Consider the following 17,816-nt stretch of genomic DNA (forward strand, 5'->3'; position numbering starts at 1 on the left):
TCGAGGTCCTAGTCATCCATCCTGCAACACCCGACATCTGAGGGTATTCGTCTTACAGGTCTCCTGGTCACTCCTGAGTGACATGGACTCTGCCCCTTCTGCTTGCAGGTACCGCTCATCAATAATCCATCCTTGAATTCCACTGGGCACTTCTTCCACAGCAGCATTTTTCTGAAGTCCTCCATTGGTTTTGACGTCTGTTTCCGACACCACTTCACACGTATGCACCCAGCTTCCCTGGTGTACGTCACGTGGGTACTAGGGTATCCACGGTGGGGTGGCTCTCCAACCTTCTGTCTTGCATTGGGTTTCTTCACGGTCCACTGGGAAGGTTCCTTAATCTTTAAAAATCCACCCGTGACTTGCACATAGAGTTGCACGTAGCACGTGGTCCTGTTTCCACACTGCCCATGCTGTCCGCGGGGTCCCTATCTACTCACCTTGGGTGGTTTCTTGGGGTCCCAGCACTTCTATGTCCTCTTGATCCTGTCTTGATCCAGTCGTGGTTCTTACACCACTTTCTTAATATATGGTTCGGTCCCCCCAGGGGTCCACTGTGTATTTCGTGCTATTTACTGTGTTTCTTTGCTAACGTATTCTGTGTATTGTGATTATCTCCGTGTTGGAGATATTGGAACGTACTAGAGAGTATTATATAAATACTTGGTGTGGTTCTTTTTCACTTAATCTATAATATAAGATTGCATTCTGGTGAAACAAGCTGCTTTACACTCCTTCTGGACTAAGCCTGGAGGCTGCTCTCCACAGCTACCACTTAGAGAGCTTTCTAAGGTCGTCTAAGACCTCTTAAATCACCATAAGGGTTGTCTGGACTGGTGCAAGGGGCCCACTTATATTTGTGGACAGCATATACCCTTCTCGCTAGCTTCTCACTGTTATATTAATCTTTCTTCTTTTAAAACCAATCCTGCCCTCACAACTTTCAAGCTGAGGGGAGATCAAATGTAGATAGGAAGTAGATGATAGAAAGGGTGCATCATGGTCACAGCTGAAATTATACCAAGAATTCAACATACAACATCTAGAATTAGCTCTTTTCAAGACTGTCAATTACTAAGTATCCATTGAGGAGATATAGATAATGTATTTCACAATTAACAGATTTCTACCCTTTTACCTGCAAAATTTTTTTGTGGGTGGTAGATCGTTTTTGTAGTAGATAATCTTTCAAGGGTGTCATACCCAGCAGCCCCATGATGGTGAACTTTTATAAACTGATGGTGTACATATTTCCTTCTATGCCAAGATCACTAAGCCACCTGCTTAATAATTGTCAAACGTGATGATGGATTGCATTTTTAAAATGCAAATAGTTTCCCAAACTTAGTGTCCTGATGCAAAGCTGAGAATTGCAAAAATTAGCATTCAGAACAACCACGTTTTCAGTGCTTTTCAAAATTTAAAATAATTATTTTCAAAAAAAGTGTACCCTGAATTCAGTCAGTTATAAGCGAAGATTTCTTTGGGCGGCTGAGTAAAGGGGCAACTTCTGGGATCTATTGATCCATGCATCTGATGGCCTTGAGAAGGCCCTGCAGAGATGGGTGTCCTGGGGTGGGAGCCTTCGATAAAGAGAATTTTTCAACGCAGCTACGAATGATTCAATTTAACTACTTGCATGCAAAGTAGCTCACCTTGAGGCGCTTCCAGCACTTGCTCCCCGATACGCAAGCAGTGTGTGTGCGCGTTTCCAACAGCAGATTTTTTCCATGTGGCCTGGGAGTGTCAGGTGCTGAGGCCCTTTTGAAAGGAGATGGGTCAAATATGTTGCTCTGTCCTAAGACGCCCTCTGGATTTAACGCCTCTTACTGCACTATAAGGGTTAATAGAGGAGGTAGGGATCCCTAGAGCTGAACAGGTTTTTTTGGGGATGGCTTGCTTGGTTGCCAAGCGGGATGTCGCCCCTGCATGCAAAAATACATAAGCCCCTAACTGTTAGACGCTGGTGTGCAGGGGTTGACTTGTGTGCTCATCATGAAAAGCTGATCTTTGAGGCTTGTGGCTGCCCTAACAAAAATGAATGCATATGGGAGAAATGGTGTAGCTACTATTTTGTGTCTATATGACCGTAAAATATTATATACTATTGACGATTGGGCTTGCTGTTGTACCATGCATGTGCATCGACCAATTCTTGCACTGTTATGTTGTGTCTTGCCGCAAAATTTGAAATTAAGCAGGTTATCAAAAAAAAAATTGTTTTCAGGCTGAAGCCTTAGAGGAAGTATTTCAAATTTTCAGAGTCTGGTAAGAGAAAGCTCACCACCATAAAAGCTGACTAAACCCAGTGCATGGCTTGAAGCCTGCACTTCTTACAGTCATGGAGGACATTAGAATGCTACTGGATCAAAGTAGGACTGCAGCACTTATTTTTGAGGTTCTTAGTGCAACATTTGATGAGGTCTCCCATGACCGATTTTGTTTTGATTACAATCTAGTCTCTTGAAATATGTGGTCCAGCACTGAAGTGGCGCTTGTCATGTTTGACCAAACATTTTCAGTCTGCCACCTTGAAAACATTTTGTGGCATACCAAAGATGCTGAGATATAGTTTTTCCTCAAGGATCTTAAGTGACCTGTGTGGTGAAGAAAACAACTCCGGACACTTCTCAGAGGTAAGATATGCCAACTTTATTGGGCGCCAGCAGCGTAACGGACACCCCATAGTTGACCAGTCGAGCAACTGACATAACCAGTATGTTACGCAGGAACAAACCTAGAATCTTCCTAAGACATTCTAGGAGGTTAAGGGAGCAGGGAACAAAGAAAGGAATAAAGCATGGCATATGAGTAAAACAACATAACTTACATGCATAACACACTGTCTTCTTTTTAACACTTTTTGAAAGGACTTCCTTGGTTGGATACTCTTCCTAATGGCCATCAGATCTTGGCTCTGCTACTGTTCCCAAGGAATCAATGAAAAAAAAAAAAACCTGGGGGTATTTTTTTATTTCACCCTATTTATGAAACCAATCAGTACTCTATTTTCCACTTGTTTTTATTATTTGCACATGCAAGACACTTTCTCTACGGATCTGCTTGACCTGGTTGTGAGAGGCATTACTCTTTACATAATAGATTATTTTAACTCTTAAATAGTCATTAATGGAAGAAATACCATCTAATAGATAGACTCAGTGCATCAGATGTTTCAGTGAGTGAGTGAGAATAAATGTGAGAGAATGAGAATGATAATGCATCTACAAATTTTTCTCAGACGTTCCCTCCTGCTGTCCCCATTGTCGGCTACAGAGAGCTGATGTACACCATATGGTCTGGTCTTATTGACACTTTTGGACAGAAATTACAGACCAAATAAAAAAACTGTTGCGATACCACAACCTGCATGGTTGGGATCTAACCACTCTGGGCGGTTTCAAGCCCCTAGAAAGTACAAGAATATATAGAATATATTCTGCTTCCTTCCTTGACTTGGTTCTCATACTGGTGTACAGATCCATTACAAACCTCTGAAAGGCCTCGGTACCCCCAACAGCAGCTGCATGATGCTGAGTGATAACTTTCTGGGCAGAGTTTGAAAGTACTCTCCTTCGCTGAGAGTAGGCTAAGGCCTTCACATCATGCTAAGGACAACACTCTAACCCCCATAGATGCTTTTGGTAGACCTGCCTCTGCGTACTGCCGATGCATCTGGCTTTTCTGGCATAGGTGGCCTCTGGAGCACAAGTACCACTCTCACTCGCGCCTGCAATTTTCAGCAAACTTGTGTCTTGCTCCCTATGCAACATCCCCTCTTTGTCACCCATTTCCACCACTGGGTAGTCATGTGCCCTTGGCTCCTCTCCCCCAACTTCTTATTGCCTACTGTAGTAAAACACTTGCATTACATACCACCCTTGTCAACAGATTGGCCCTTTCAAACTGTTTTCATAGCTGCAACTTGCCCCCCTCAAACGTTCATTATTAGTGTTACTACTGTATATTATTTAAGGATGGTCATCTCTACTAGCGCCACTCATACAGATTCTAACATCGTATTGTATAGAATTGTAATTGCATTTATATAGCGCTTAGTACCCCTAATGAGGCGTCATAGTGGTGAGTTAGTGTAGTGAAAATATGAAATGAACTTCAGTGGTGGATATATTAGTCAGTTATTTGGATTGAGAAGGATAGTGGAGGCATGGAGAAGCTAAAAAGGATTGCATTTACATAGCTACCCCTGATGAGGTGTTGAGTGCTTTTTTGGCAAGTACCACTCTACTCCGAAACCCATAAAGGATTAGTGGTGAATTAGTACAGTGAAATATGAAATTAATTTGAGTGGTGGAGGACATGTTAGTCTGTTAATTGGATTGAAAAGGCTAGTGAACTGAAGGAATTAGATTCATATTTTTATTTTCTGGAGCTCGTAGCAGGGATGGGTAAAAGGGAGGTGAAGGGGAAGATGTCAGAGGGAGGGTTTAGAAAGGCTTGTTTTGGGTAGATGATGTATGCAGGGTGGAGCCGGGTCTGGTGGCTCAGTGGACTAATGCATCTACTGCAAGGACCTATGTTCGACTCATGGTCACAGGTTCAAATCCCTGCAGGTCCACTCAGCCTTTCATCCATCTGAGGTCGATAAAATGAGTACCATTGAGTTGGATAACAATACATATTTTTATTTAGCGCCAAGATGCCTCCAAGTGAACGTGCACTTTACAAATATATATTTTTTTGTTTTTAATGTTACTTTCGAAAGGGTTATTTTGGGGATCATAGTAGTGGTATGGGGTTTGGGATGAATGAGAGTGGAGGTAATGGAGATATTGATAGAGGTATATGGTGAGAAATAGTCTAGTGCATTGGAAACAGTAGTAGAAAGAGGTTTGAGATGAGTCAGAGAGTTGAGCTAGAGGATATATTGAGAACGGTATAGGCTGCAAAATAGGGTAGGGCAATGGATATGCTGAATTAGAAGAAAAGTAATAAGTAAAGGTAATAAATATGTATAATGAAAAGTAATAAAGATATATATCCATAAGTATATGGAAGGTATATAGATGTATAAAGGAATATATGTAGAATAAAGATGCTTTAAATAAACTCTGGCTTTCAAGTGTTGTACTTTAAATTAGTTTTATTTATATATATATTTTTTTAGATCAATAGTAAAGCAATTGTAGATAAATAGTTATGATAAAAATATTCCCTTATTTATGCAGTCACTTATATACATGTTAAGAACATAGAATAATGAAACTATCAGTAGTATGTACATTTAAGCAGAACTAAAGAATAGGTATATAATATATATTTTTAAACATAAGTATTCTACACGTTTGTAGAAAGCCATACATATAATTACATATCTATAGTACAAATAAATAAATAGGCTGTATATTTCTGTTTGCGTATGGTGGTTATGTGGAGGAGAGCCAAAACTTAAGTCGTTTTCTGAAGATAAGGTGGCTATCCGTGGATCTTAAGTTGTAAGGGGGGGGGTAGAGAGTTCCACAGTTTGGCTGCTTGAACAGAGAATGATGTGCCACCCAGTTTTTTCTTGTATCTTAGTATTTTGAGGCGAGGTGCCACTCTAGAGCGGAGGTTCCTTTGTTGAATGTGTTTGGTGATTTTATTCCTGATGAAGAGTGGTCCTGTTCCATGTATTGCTTTGTGGATGATCCAAAGCAGCTTGAATCTGGATGTTCTGGCAACCGGTAACCAATGCAGGGCTTTCAAGGCAGGGGAGATGTGGTCTTGCCGTTTTATATGTAAGAGTAGTCTGGCAACCGAGTTCCGAATCCGTTGTAGTCTTTGTGCTGCATGTGAAGACCTAGATAGTTGTATTAAACACTGGCTGATATTACATATCTATTTTCTTTTGTATTATGGCTACTATGAACTTGTAACCTTGAGAAATTTTCAATTAAAATGTTTTTTATTTTTAATGGGGTGTGTTTGAATTCTCTGCATGGTCAAACCAAACACTGCGCTCCCCAAGTAATATAAAGTTTGCTTGCTTGAGCATAACCAGGGCAATCAGTTTAAATACTGAATTCCAAAATGATGAGACAACCCAAAGGGGGCAATATACAAGGCAGCCCATCCAGGAAGTGGTTGAGGATGGAGAAATGTGGAAGAGTAACATTTTAGCTGATTCTGGTGGGCCACACTCTGAAACAAGTGTAAAAGGTAATAATGGCAAGTCCATCTCCATGCTATTTTCTGTATCTACAAATAATTTGGTTACCACAAGGAGTTGGGGTGACTAAATCGGAGACTGAATAGCCTTTGAGCAATAATTCATTGTTAAATAGCATTTCTAGCTTGATTGAGTCAGTGAGCCGAAAATCTTGCAAGCATGGCGTGAGAACAAGTTCACAATAACCAGCATACATTTAAGCCCCTTAACAGCCAACTCTTACCTGAAGACTGATTTCCCGACTTGATGTGGGTTAGTTACCAGAAGGGTAACTCTTGAGGCGACCGCAGGCCTTTATGCTTAGACTATCAAAAAGGAGAACACCACCTAAAGTGCTGACCTTTTTTATCCCCAAAGATGGGGGGTGCTAACTGAAACCATGTTGGAAAGCAGAATGTACGTTCTGCTACTTATGCCTACCTATACAGTAAACAGTACGTAGTGTCCCACTGAACCTTCTTTCCAGCCTTATATACCCAGTACAAAAAGAAAGAGAAGTTCAAAACAGAATCGACAATCGCTCAGCCCTTCGACAAGGTAAAGTAATTTAGACAGTAAAATCGCAGCACAAGAAAAATCTAAATAAAATCCTTTACTCTAAAACTTTGGCAATTATTTCAACTATAGCATCAAGCAGATGCTGAGCTAAAACTGATCTACTTGTATTACACATGGCTGCTTATGCACAGAGTTCCAAGTGCTTGGGGCACTGACTTTTTTCTTTCTACTACCAAGATTGTGACAGTCTAAGAGTGGTGGGAATCGGAATAAAATGAACAGTGCCTCTGTGAAGGCCCCACTCAGCCTCCGTCCCTATAACAACAAGAAAAACAAACATTAACAGATAGTCGTTCAGTCATTCTGCAAAGTAGAGAAATTTAGACAAATATCTAGCATGATGAAAACCACAGCACTAAAACCTTGGCAGCTGTTTTAGCAGTAACCTCAAGCAGCCCTCCATAAAATGTTCTATTTTGTAGGAAGACTAAGGAAAGACAATACTGGCTCCATCAATTTCTTTTGGTTATTTTTAGGACATTTATGTTACGCTTAGCAGTTCTCCGGTTCATTCTGTTGCTTTTAATTGTCATGTAGTGGGAATGATTTTACTCTCACTTGCCTCCTCATTGTGCTTGAAGAGATGGGCGTTGTTGCATCCTGATATTTTGTTCACATTCTTGTGTGTCGGGTAATGAAGAGGGACACGGGTGTCCAGAGGCATACTCATTCTTTACTTTTATTACTTGAAGAATGTGTTTTAAGTAAAAGTTCGAACATATTCCTTTTGGTGAAAACATAAAGACTAAGATCCTGCTCTTTGGCTGGAAAGCAATGGCGGTGTATCAATGCGTGTGTCTGGTGCGTACCTATCAGTTGCGAATTGTGTCTGACCAGGTAAAAAAATAATGGGACATAGGTTCTCTAGGCCTACTAGCAGGTTCAGTCTTGTGTGGTTTTACATATCACGGACAGCCAGTCTGCCTTGTGAATATCTATTGGAAACTAAAGGTTTTTGACCTTAGTAGCTGAAGTTTAAGACTGTGCATCCTGTTTTTCATTCTCTTCTTAAAGATCTTGCTATCAGATGGAGGACTGATTTATTTTTTAGTTGGGCCAATTTTAGTTTTTGTATTTTTAATAAGTATTAGAGTTGCTGGACAACTGCTCTGGTAAATACTACCCCAACTAGTGTATAGTTACCACACTCTAATCGTTTACATTATCGTATGTTCTTTATTACTGTAATGCATTTTCTTGGTCTGATGCAAGGGCTAGATGAGGTTTTCTCAATTATTTCTTTACTGATTTTCCTTAATCCACAGCCCTAAAACCATCATGTTTCTGTGTTTGGCTTATTGGGGCTCTAGTGGGAAGGTATTGCTTTGGTATTAGTTAAGTTGGATCAAAGACAGGAAGTTAAATATACCTTCATGGTTTGTCTCAGCCATCATCAGTAGCTGTGACATATCCAAAGAAGCAAAAGCAGACAGTGCGTCACACACTTAACTTATAATCGGATGGTGACAGACTTTAAAACTATATATCGCTGGTGAGCAAACCAATAAATGGTCCCCACATTGTATATTAAGGAATGCAATTACCTATATTTCATATTCAATCTCATAACACTTGCATACATAACCTCTAACTTAAAAGGTAGCAAATATGAACAATAAAGTGCTAGAAAAATATATAGGACTGCAATCCAGTAAAAATAGTACATGTAGTTTTTTGCTTAAAAATAACACATACAAATGTATAAAAAATATGTATTACACTTCACAAAGAAAGGAAAGATTATTTTAAGACGCATCAATCTGTCTGTAAGCGTATACACCTCTACTGCATATATCGCTGAACAGCCATGATTTTTACTATATTGTCATTTAAGAATACCCAGTGTTGGGAGATCATGTCTGTGTTTTGACGACGTGTTTTGGTAGAGTAAATTTATAAATTCCACCTTCTTCAGGACTAAATTAAACCTACATCTTCCATAGAATAAAAGCAATAATTTTTCTTGACCCCTACAAAAGAAACAAGAGACCACAAAAATACTGAACATTAGTTTTCGATAGTCAGTTTTATTGGGTTTTAACAAGATGTAAGCCATCTGACACATGAAATCCTAACATCATTTCCATGTAATTCATTGTTAACTGTACACATATTTAACCCTGTCCCTATATCACATCTAGGCCTCTTTCTTTCTTCGTTCATCAAACCCAAGTATTTGCCCCATACTCTCATGTGTTTATCCGGGCATCCCCGGGGTTTCATACACCGGTTGCTCTTGAGCAGCACACAAATCCAATCCCCTGTGCCGTTGAGAGATTGTAGGCGGAAGGGAGTTTTTCCATTTTGTTGCGATGTTTTTTTTGGCCTCCATAGTCCATGTCTGCCCTCTTGCCTCCCACACCCTCTAACACCCCCTGGATCAAGGTTAGAGGTTTAAGGGGAACCTCCCATCCCAATACGTCTGTCAGCTTCACAGCCACTCTCTTCCAATATTTTGGTATAAGCTTGCAAGACCATGTAATGTGATATCAGTCTGTGGGTGTGTCCTTGCATTGTGGGCAACTAGGGCTCTTTAGATACCCTGCTCGGTGAAGCCTATCAGTGGTGAGATATGCATAATGAAGGTAGTAGAACTGAATTAACTGCAGCCTCGCTGAGATGGAGATTGTTGGAGGAGCCATGAGGGTGTCCCGCCAGTCCTTGTCCTCCATGGGACCCAGCCATCCCTCCCACTGAGACCTCAATTGATCTAGATTGGTGGACAAGTTATTTACTAGAGACCTGTAAATCTGAGAGACTCCTCCTTTCTCCAGAGCTCCCATGAGAAGCTTGGCCTCCACGGGCTGACATTTGTTAGAACATAAAGTTCCATATCAACACACAAAACGTCAGTAATAGTTCTTTCATTACTGAAAATGTAATTTGCTTCATTTTAGCCCTCCTCGGGTATTTCTTTATCATAAATTAGTGACCATAGATAATATTTTCCAGATGCATTCAGCAGCATATGGAATTCTATTTCTAATTCACTTACTTCCACACTGTTTAACATCCGTCTAGGCTGAGAGAATCTATTTCTTACAACAGAAAAAAGAAAAGTCCATACTTCTCAGTCACATTTATCAATGTACTATTCTTACTCCCAACTCTGAAAAAAATTATTTTGCTTGTAACTCATCTGGTATGCTTCAAAGTCTACATAGCACATGTACAATTTAAGTATGCTTCACCTGTCACAATGTGTCAGTTTTAGTCACCCTTTCATCACTTGTTCTTGTTTTTAACTCAGTGATTTTAGTTCACTCCACCAGATATACAAGTGATATTGTAAATGTGTGTATTACTTTTAACATATTAAAGTCATTTATATTTTCATTGTACCTTTGTATTCATATTTGCTTCATTTCAAGTTAGGTATGCGAGTCTTTGAGATTGAGTGCATTTTTTATATAGGTGATTGCAATCCTTAATATACAATGTGGGGATAATTTATTGCATGGTTTTTCAACCCTTTATGTAATAGGAGCTACTTATGCTCAATGGAAATCATCTAGAGCTACTATTAACAGTGTTGAAATAGTGACCAGGTCAAACAGGATTACCTCAGTCGCCATCTCATGCAAGGATACTGGTATTGGCCACCTCGTTGTATCAGGCAGATTTGCAAGTTGTAATGGAAAAAATATGTTAGCAATTTGAAATGCCTCATGTCAGCCACAGCTGCAATGTCTTTGGTACCAAGATGGTAATATTTGTAATAAATCTCCCCAAAGCTGCATGATTTATCACTCAAATATTAACTTAAAATATATTTTAGAAATCCATTCTTATCGAGACATCACTTTATGAGCATATATTTTCATTCAGAATATATGATTTTCACTTTTAGGATGCATATATTAATTAATTCATCTAAGCAAAAGCTCCTAATTTAGGATGCTGGACTGTGTATAGAGAGCTCACGAGCTACTCGTTGGAAAAGCCTGATTGATCGATTTAGTCTGGATAACCTGCCCACTTGATTTGGGGGGGTGGGGGGAGGTCACACTCTTTTATTGGACTGGTGTGTACAACCTTTGGCTGGAGAGTAAGTTTTTCTCAGTTGAGGGTCTAGAAATGGATACTTTAAACCCCCTCTGTTTTTAGCGAAAACCAATTTATTAAAATCATTAGCAGGAACAAAAAAAATAGGGAATAAAGTGACCATTATTCCAAATGATAGTGAGAATGGGATGAACTAATGCAGTTAAAAATACATTAGAAATAACACATTGCATGCTGATTTTCTAATTGAATATTGTAAAAAAGGTGTGATACCAGTTGGTCTTCAAATTGAGAATGAACCAGGTCTTTTCAAAGCAACAAAAAATGTAAACTGGTTCAGACCCCAATTGGTGCTGGAGGGATTGGATGCTCTTAATTTGCGTTCTTCAAAGTCGGTGCTGGATGGCGTATCCATGCCAGATTTTAAGAGAACTACATTTATTTAAATGGGGATATGCTTAAAACCTGGCATGGATCCAACCCTCCAGGACCGGCTTTAGAGAACCCTGCTTTTAATTGTTGAAACTGCCTAGGATGTTAATTTGATCAAGAAATTAGAAATAGAGTTAGAGCAGAGCCTAAGAAAGCACAGCACTAGATAAAGCAAAAAAGAAACTAGAAGAAACCAATCAAGAGATAGAGAAGCAGAAAAAAATGACATCAACAACTTCAATTATGAAATAGTCCATTCCTATTTAAAGAAAGTCCAATAAAAAAGAACCGCCAAATTACCATTCAAGATATCTGCAACAGAGGTAGAGTCCAACCCACTATAGATCTAACATTTTTTCCTTTTTCAAAATTTTTATGCTTGAGCAGTGATGAGGAAAGCAAATATAGAATCTCTTCTATAGTCCCTTTCCTCATCACTGCTCAATCATACTACCAGACCCCAAGAGATGGGTCTGGTAGTGGAAATGAGCATTCCCCCTTTTTGGAACAGTATCAGAATAGAAATCAGAAGATTAATCCGTGACAATGGAGGGGGTAAGCACAGAAATGTCAATCTCCTCAAGAATATATGAAGACCAGGAGCCAAATGTATTGGCAGTAGCTAAAGAGTTACATTTTTCGACCCACTACCGGGATTAATAAATGTGAAATTGAACAGGTCTTGAGGCCTTTTTGGGAACAATTAGATTAAATAGGTTCTTTGAAGGAAGGGAGGAAAGAGAACCCCTGTCAAACATCTCAGTATTATGACCCAAATATATCTTTACACCCACCTTATTCCAGCTGGGGAAAGGTGTTAAAATATTTGAAAGGATGGTGGAATACGGGGTAAGGAAGATCTTAGGAAATCCAACTCACAAGCGGAATAACCTTTCTAAGGAACATAGAATGGTGTTGAAATAATTGAGTGCGCATTAAACTATTGCCACAAAGCCAACCGATAAAGGTGGGGGAATTGTCATTTTTGATACCCCATATTATGAGGCACGTATGATGAACCTGTTAAACATTGAGGAATATTGCCAGATAGTGACACAGGAGTGACGGGATAGGTTAAAAGAGATTTTCAAATTATATGGGGATGCAAAAGAGAAAGTTTGGATGTGTGAGGAGGAATATAGATTCCTGAAACATGATGACCCCATAATTCCAGCTAGATATGGATTGCCAAAGGCACATAGAAGTATTAGAGGTCCACCTATGAGTCCAATTGTAGCCTGCCTTAAATACTTTATGGAACCTTTAATCAAACATGTTGATTATATTTTGAAGTCCTCGAAAGCCTACTAGAAAAAAACATTGGAATGTTGGGAGCTCATTGAAAACAATGGAGTGCTCCGGGCTTATAATGGCTGGTATAAGCCTGGAGCTCCAACATTCCAATGTTTCTTTGTTCACAGCTCTGGCTATGAACAAAGGCTTCAGGGAACCTGAGGGGATTCCAATCCCCTCACGCTCCCAAAAGGCTTTGTTTTTTTTGTTAGAACATTCTGTCCAAAAGTGACAGAATGTTCTAATAGCCTTATAGCCCTTCGTAGATGGGCTATACCGCTATTAAAGTCCCTCTCCCTTGTTAAAGGCCCTCGCCTTCGGCTCGGGGCCTTTAACGCTGGAGAGGGCCTTTAATAGCTGGTATAGCCCTCTACGGCGGGCTATAAGGCTATATTAGAACATTGGAATGTTGGTAGCTCCATTGAAAACAATGTGGAGCTCCAGGCTTATAATGACTGGTATAAGCCCGGAGCGCCAACATTCCAATGTTTCTTTGTTCACAGCTCTGGCTATGAACAAAGGCTTCAGGGAGCCTGAGGGGATTTCAATCCCCTCACGCTCCCTGAAGGCTTTGTTTTATTTGTTAGAACATTCTACCCTCTAGTGGCAGAAAGTTCTAATAGCCTTATAGCCCTTCGTACAGGGCTATACCAGCAATTAAAGTCCTGCTGCCTTGTTAAAGTCCCTCGCCGTCGGCTTGGGCCTTAAACGCTGCTGCGGGCCTTTAATAGCCGGTATAGCCTGCTACGACTGGCTGTAAGGCTATAGTAATTGTAGTATTTTAAATAGCAAACAGTCTGGAGAAGACCACTTTTTGCTTTTCACAGGAACTTGAACTTTAGGAGTAAGTTGGTTCATACATACAGAGAGAAAAGATCAAGAATGCAGGTTAATGTGAGCATGGAAAGGATATTAGGAAACCTTGGATGTGACCACTGACATTAGTCACCAGTGCATAAAATGGATGTTAGTTTCTCATGTCAGGGAGTGACTTCTAAGGTGCAATTCTTTTTTTTTACTAGTAGTAGCAAATAATGATTTGCCAAGTGACAAAGGGCATGTAGAAAAAACGATTTGTTAACTATGAACTATAATTAATTAATGCAAATCTGCCATCAGGAAGAAAACTAAAGCCCCTTTGTTTGAACATTTTCTACAGAGGAAACACATTGAGAAGGCTATCCACTGCTTATGGAAATGTCTACAATATGAGGAAAACCAGGGATCAGTTCTTTATGTCCAAGTTTAGTGCTTATAGTCTGAGACTTAATAGTAGGGAAGAGTGGTACGCGCACGTCTTGACAAATTGCTGCTCTTAATCTATGGAAAATATATATATCCGGGCACTCTTAAATGAGAGTATATTAAAATTCATGAATGTCAGAGATATGTACACTTAAAGACAGATTGATTGGTCTTAAAATCTTCCCCTTCTTTGCGATGTGTAATGCATGTTTCTATATGCATTAGTTTTTCCAGATTAAAGGCATATATATTTTTGTGGTACTTTAGTATTCATGGTTGCTACCTTTTAAGTTGATGGTTGTGTATGAGCCTTTTGAGATTGAGTGAAAGTAGAATCACGATGATTGCATTTCTTAATATACACTGAGGGAGCATGTATTGGTTTGTTCTTGATAAACCTGTTCCCTTGGTTTAAGGAGTTAATTTCTATTTTATCAGTTATCACTGGTGATGAGACAGAGTGAAGATTGTGGTATTGCTGCTTTCTACGCTGTGTGTATTCGTGCGGTTTGGAAAACCTTTTTGCTATGCATGTATAGGTTTCGTCATTGAATGTTTACCATTGGTATTTCCGATGTAATGAGGAAAATATCATACTCCAGAAGGTTTCTTCTCGTTGATATTTTCAGCATAGGTCATTTCCCATTCTTTTCAGCACTTCGCTGAAAGCTAGCTCTCCAGCTTACTTTAAAAGCAAAATATATAGAAGTGAAACCCTTTGAGGGGGGTTGTGCATTGTTGGGTAGTACCCTGAGGGAGTTAAAGATTTAAAGGCTTCCTTTTTGTGCTCTACTAGCATATGCTTGTTTTTAAGAAAATTTAGAAAGTTCAATTATAGATTTTTAGAACCGTTTTTTCTACCCAGAGTTGTGAAAATAAGATAGCCATACTGGAGAACCAGTGTCACAGGTAAATAACCATATTATTTTTAGTATGCAGTGTTTGTTGAAATATTATATTGCATATTAAATTCCATGTTGCATGATTCTCCAGCATGGTATCTTCCTATCTGGTCCACCATGGATATTGTGCCACAGCAACAGCTTTTGCTCGAGCGACGGAAACGAACATCCAGGAAGAACAAGCGTCCATCAAGAACAGACAAAGTAAGTGTAATGTGCATTGTTCTTTGCAAAGACCTTCAAATTCACATTGTGTGCAAAGGATTCTGCTCTTTATCTTTGAATGGAGAACGTCACTGCCATTGCAAACATGATTACTATCTATAAGGTGTTGTAGCCTATTTTTAAAACATGTTTCTTAAGACTAAATAGGCCCACTCAGGAAGTTGTCAATTGTTAGAAACACAGCATAACACAATATTAATATTGAATAAATCCTTGTCCAGTCAGAGCTTATTCTTTAAAACCGAATCATTCTTTAATGCACACACAATTAAATGCTATAATTACAATTACAGCTATTATCAAGATGTACACATCTGAACCCTCAGCAATTCAGATTAACTCCATAGCTGCTGAGACCTTTCCATTGATGTTTGGGGCACTTCTGCTTAAGCCATTCTAACTTTTTTCCCACGAAAATTATCCAGGCCCATATATCCATACTTTTTCTCCCACATGTTGGATGTTCTATAGCTACTCAGTGTTTGTAGATTCCTCTGGAGGGAACCGAGAAAATAACCAATGGCAACAGTTGTGAAACCCACGGATGAACCTGGAAAGCTATGACTTTCTGAAAATAGACAAAATTCCCAATTCAGTAAGGGATCATTTATGCAACTCTCATGGTTTTCCCGAAGAAACTAATCATTGAAGTGAAAAATAATGCAGGTAAGTTGTAAAAATAGAAAGCGGTGGCAACGCAATTTCGTCTGTAAATTTCTGCCCCAGTGGCCGATTACAAAAGGAATGTTCCAGTGTCTGTCAGACCCCTGTGGTCGCAAGTAGTGTTGTGTATTTTTTAACAACCTTTAAATACCCAGAGTCAAAAACTGAGCTGCTTCTACTATATTTCAATTGATACAGTCAAATCTAATGTTTAAAAATAGGTGTGAAAAAGTCGTATGCGTTTTTGAAACGTGCCTAAGGTGCGGAGTTTAGGACAAGTGTTTGTTTACATGTACAACTCTGAATTTTTTTGCAGTGCATCCTTACCCAGAAAACCCTGCAAACCTCAAACTTTAGCTAAAATCACACATTTTCTTCACATTTTTGTGGGGCAAATTTCTGAAATGTGCAGCGAGTCCACAAAATTCCTACCACCCAGTGTCAGCAGTTCTCCCGATAAAGACTGTACCCCACTTGTGTGGCTTGACCTATTACCTGTGACCAGAACTGACCATGCCAAAACCACATTCATTTCTTATGGTCACAGTTTTCATCCATTCCGATCACTGGCAATAACTATGCCCACCCATACAAGTGGAACACTGTTTATATTAAGAAAAGTGTGTGAATGCTTGGGTATTAGTAATTGTGTTGATCCCTGAGGATGCCAGAACATTCCAACACAGAAATATGAGGAAAATGCATGATATTTGCCAAACGTGACCCCGTTACAGGGCATACTGGGGAAGAAAAAGTTGTGGGATCCACGCAGGCCACATCACCCTGGATTCGTTGGGTCTGTGTTTCAGAAATGCCCAGGATTCTTAGGGTTTCCTGGTTGCTGGCTGTCCCAGGATTCCCAGGAAATTGTCATTAAGCCCTCTGTGCCAGCTTATACGTCTAAACTATGCCCAGAAGAATCCAGATGTCCTCCTGCTTGCCAGGGTATGCAGATTCTCCAGGTCCCAGGGACTAAGGAACACTGTTGAATCTTTAGGAAATGAGGATAGGCCCAATGCCTGGACAGGCCAAACGCCCTCCCAATATGCATCTCCAAAAAATATGATGTGTAGAAAACTAAGACATTGAGGTGAGCAGATTTAGAGTTTCGATGGTGTTTTAGGATGCTCCATATAAAGGTTCTGCTCTCTGCCTAAACTTGGAAACAACCCTGACTTCCCTGCTTCTTTTTTTTTATATTGCAAAGCCTGTTAGGGCCCTTTAGGAGTGAGGGGAAAGCCCCATGCATTATGCGCTTCCTCCACCTCTGCATGTCCTAGTAAACAAATAAAAAACGTGCTCTGAAAATGAGAGAAGCTTTACCCTCTGCATCCATATATATATTTTTTTTTTAGCAAACACCAGAAAGATTTTCTTTTACAGTGCTGTGGATGAACTGTTCACATCAACTGCACTACTGGGGTAATGCAGTTTTTCAGAACTATTCATCCACTTCATTACAGCGGTTAACCAGAATGCAGGTCAGAAACTCTAATAACAATTACAGTAACTTACCATGTAAATGTAGTCTGTTCTTAGTGCACTATTGGAAAACATTAGGCTTTCCACAATCAAAGTTTGTGTAGAGGCTTTGTGAAGGCATTCACGATATAAAATGTGAGGCCAATTTACTACCTTTGTCACCACAATTAGTAATCAGTAAAGTAAAGTTGTTGGCTTTAACTTGAACATAAACATGAACATGCAGTCTCTGCCTACAGAGACCCATCAAACAATTTACGTAGACCCAAAGTATACATTGACATACATATTAGTTGTTCTTCTGGATACACCAAGCATTTACTGTGGCCAGACCTAAAAAAATGGATATTTGTACTAAACCCCTTCATATTGCATTTGTTGCAAAGTTAACAATGTAAAGCCTCACTCTATAGTGTTTGTCTCATATTTCAAAATAATACGTCCCATCCATTGCCATGGCCCCAGTACAGGTGCGCAACACCCATTGGCCTCAGAGGGCTTCAGTCCCCCCCGTCGTGTGCGCCAGCCCGGGCTCAGACGGCTCCAGGGCACACACACTGCCGCACCCGAGCACTTCACAGGCCTTTAAAAGACCTTGTGCATGTTAATGGGGCTTTCACCCCTTCTAAGAGCCCCCAAAATGTTTTCTAGGCCCCCCTTCCCCCGAAATTTGACTCTAGTTGCCCCTCTGCCCCAGTAATGGTTCAATTTCTTCGAATGTGTTCCTATATTACAGCGTCTTGGTTTGCCACTGAATCAGCGGCGACTCCTCTTTTAGAGCGGAAGAGTGTCGCCCCTCCCTGCTGCCAGCGCCGCAAATGTGAAAAATAAAATGGTAATGA

The 17,816-nt window shown here is 39.9% G+C and overlaps 1 protein-coding gene across 1 annotated transcript in view; it reads left to right on the top strand.

The window, feature by feature from the left end:
* Positions 1-17,816, top strand: part of RANBP10 (RAN binding protein 10) — a 652,739-nt gene that overhangs the window by 379,376 nt on the left and 255,547 nt on the right. Inside the window, exon 7 of the mRNA XM_086945263.1 lies at positions 14,696-14,808. Within this exon, the coding sequence (XP_086801389.1) occupies positions 14,696-14,808 (113 nt within the window). The remainder of the gene's footprint in view (positions 1-14,695; positions 14,809-17,816) is intronic.

Source organism: Lissotriton vulgaris, chromosome 12 (assembly GCF_964263255.1).
Source record: "Lissotriton vulgaris chromosome 12, aLisVul1.2, whole genome shotgun sequence".
Classification (NCBI taxonomy): Eukaryota; Metazoa; Chordata; class Amphibia; order Caudata; family Salamandridae; genus Lissotriton; species Lissotriton vulgaris.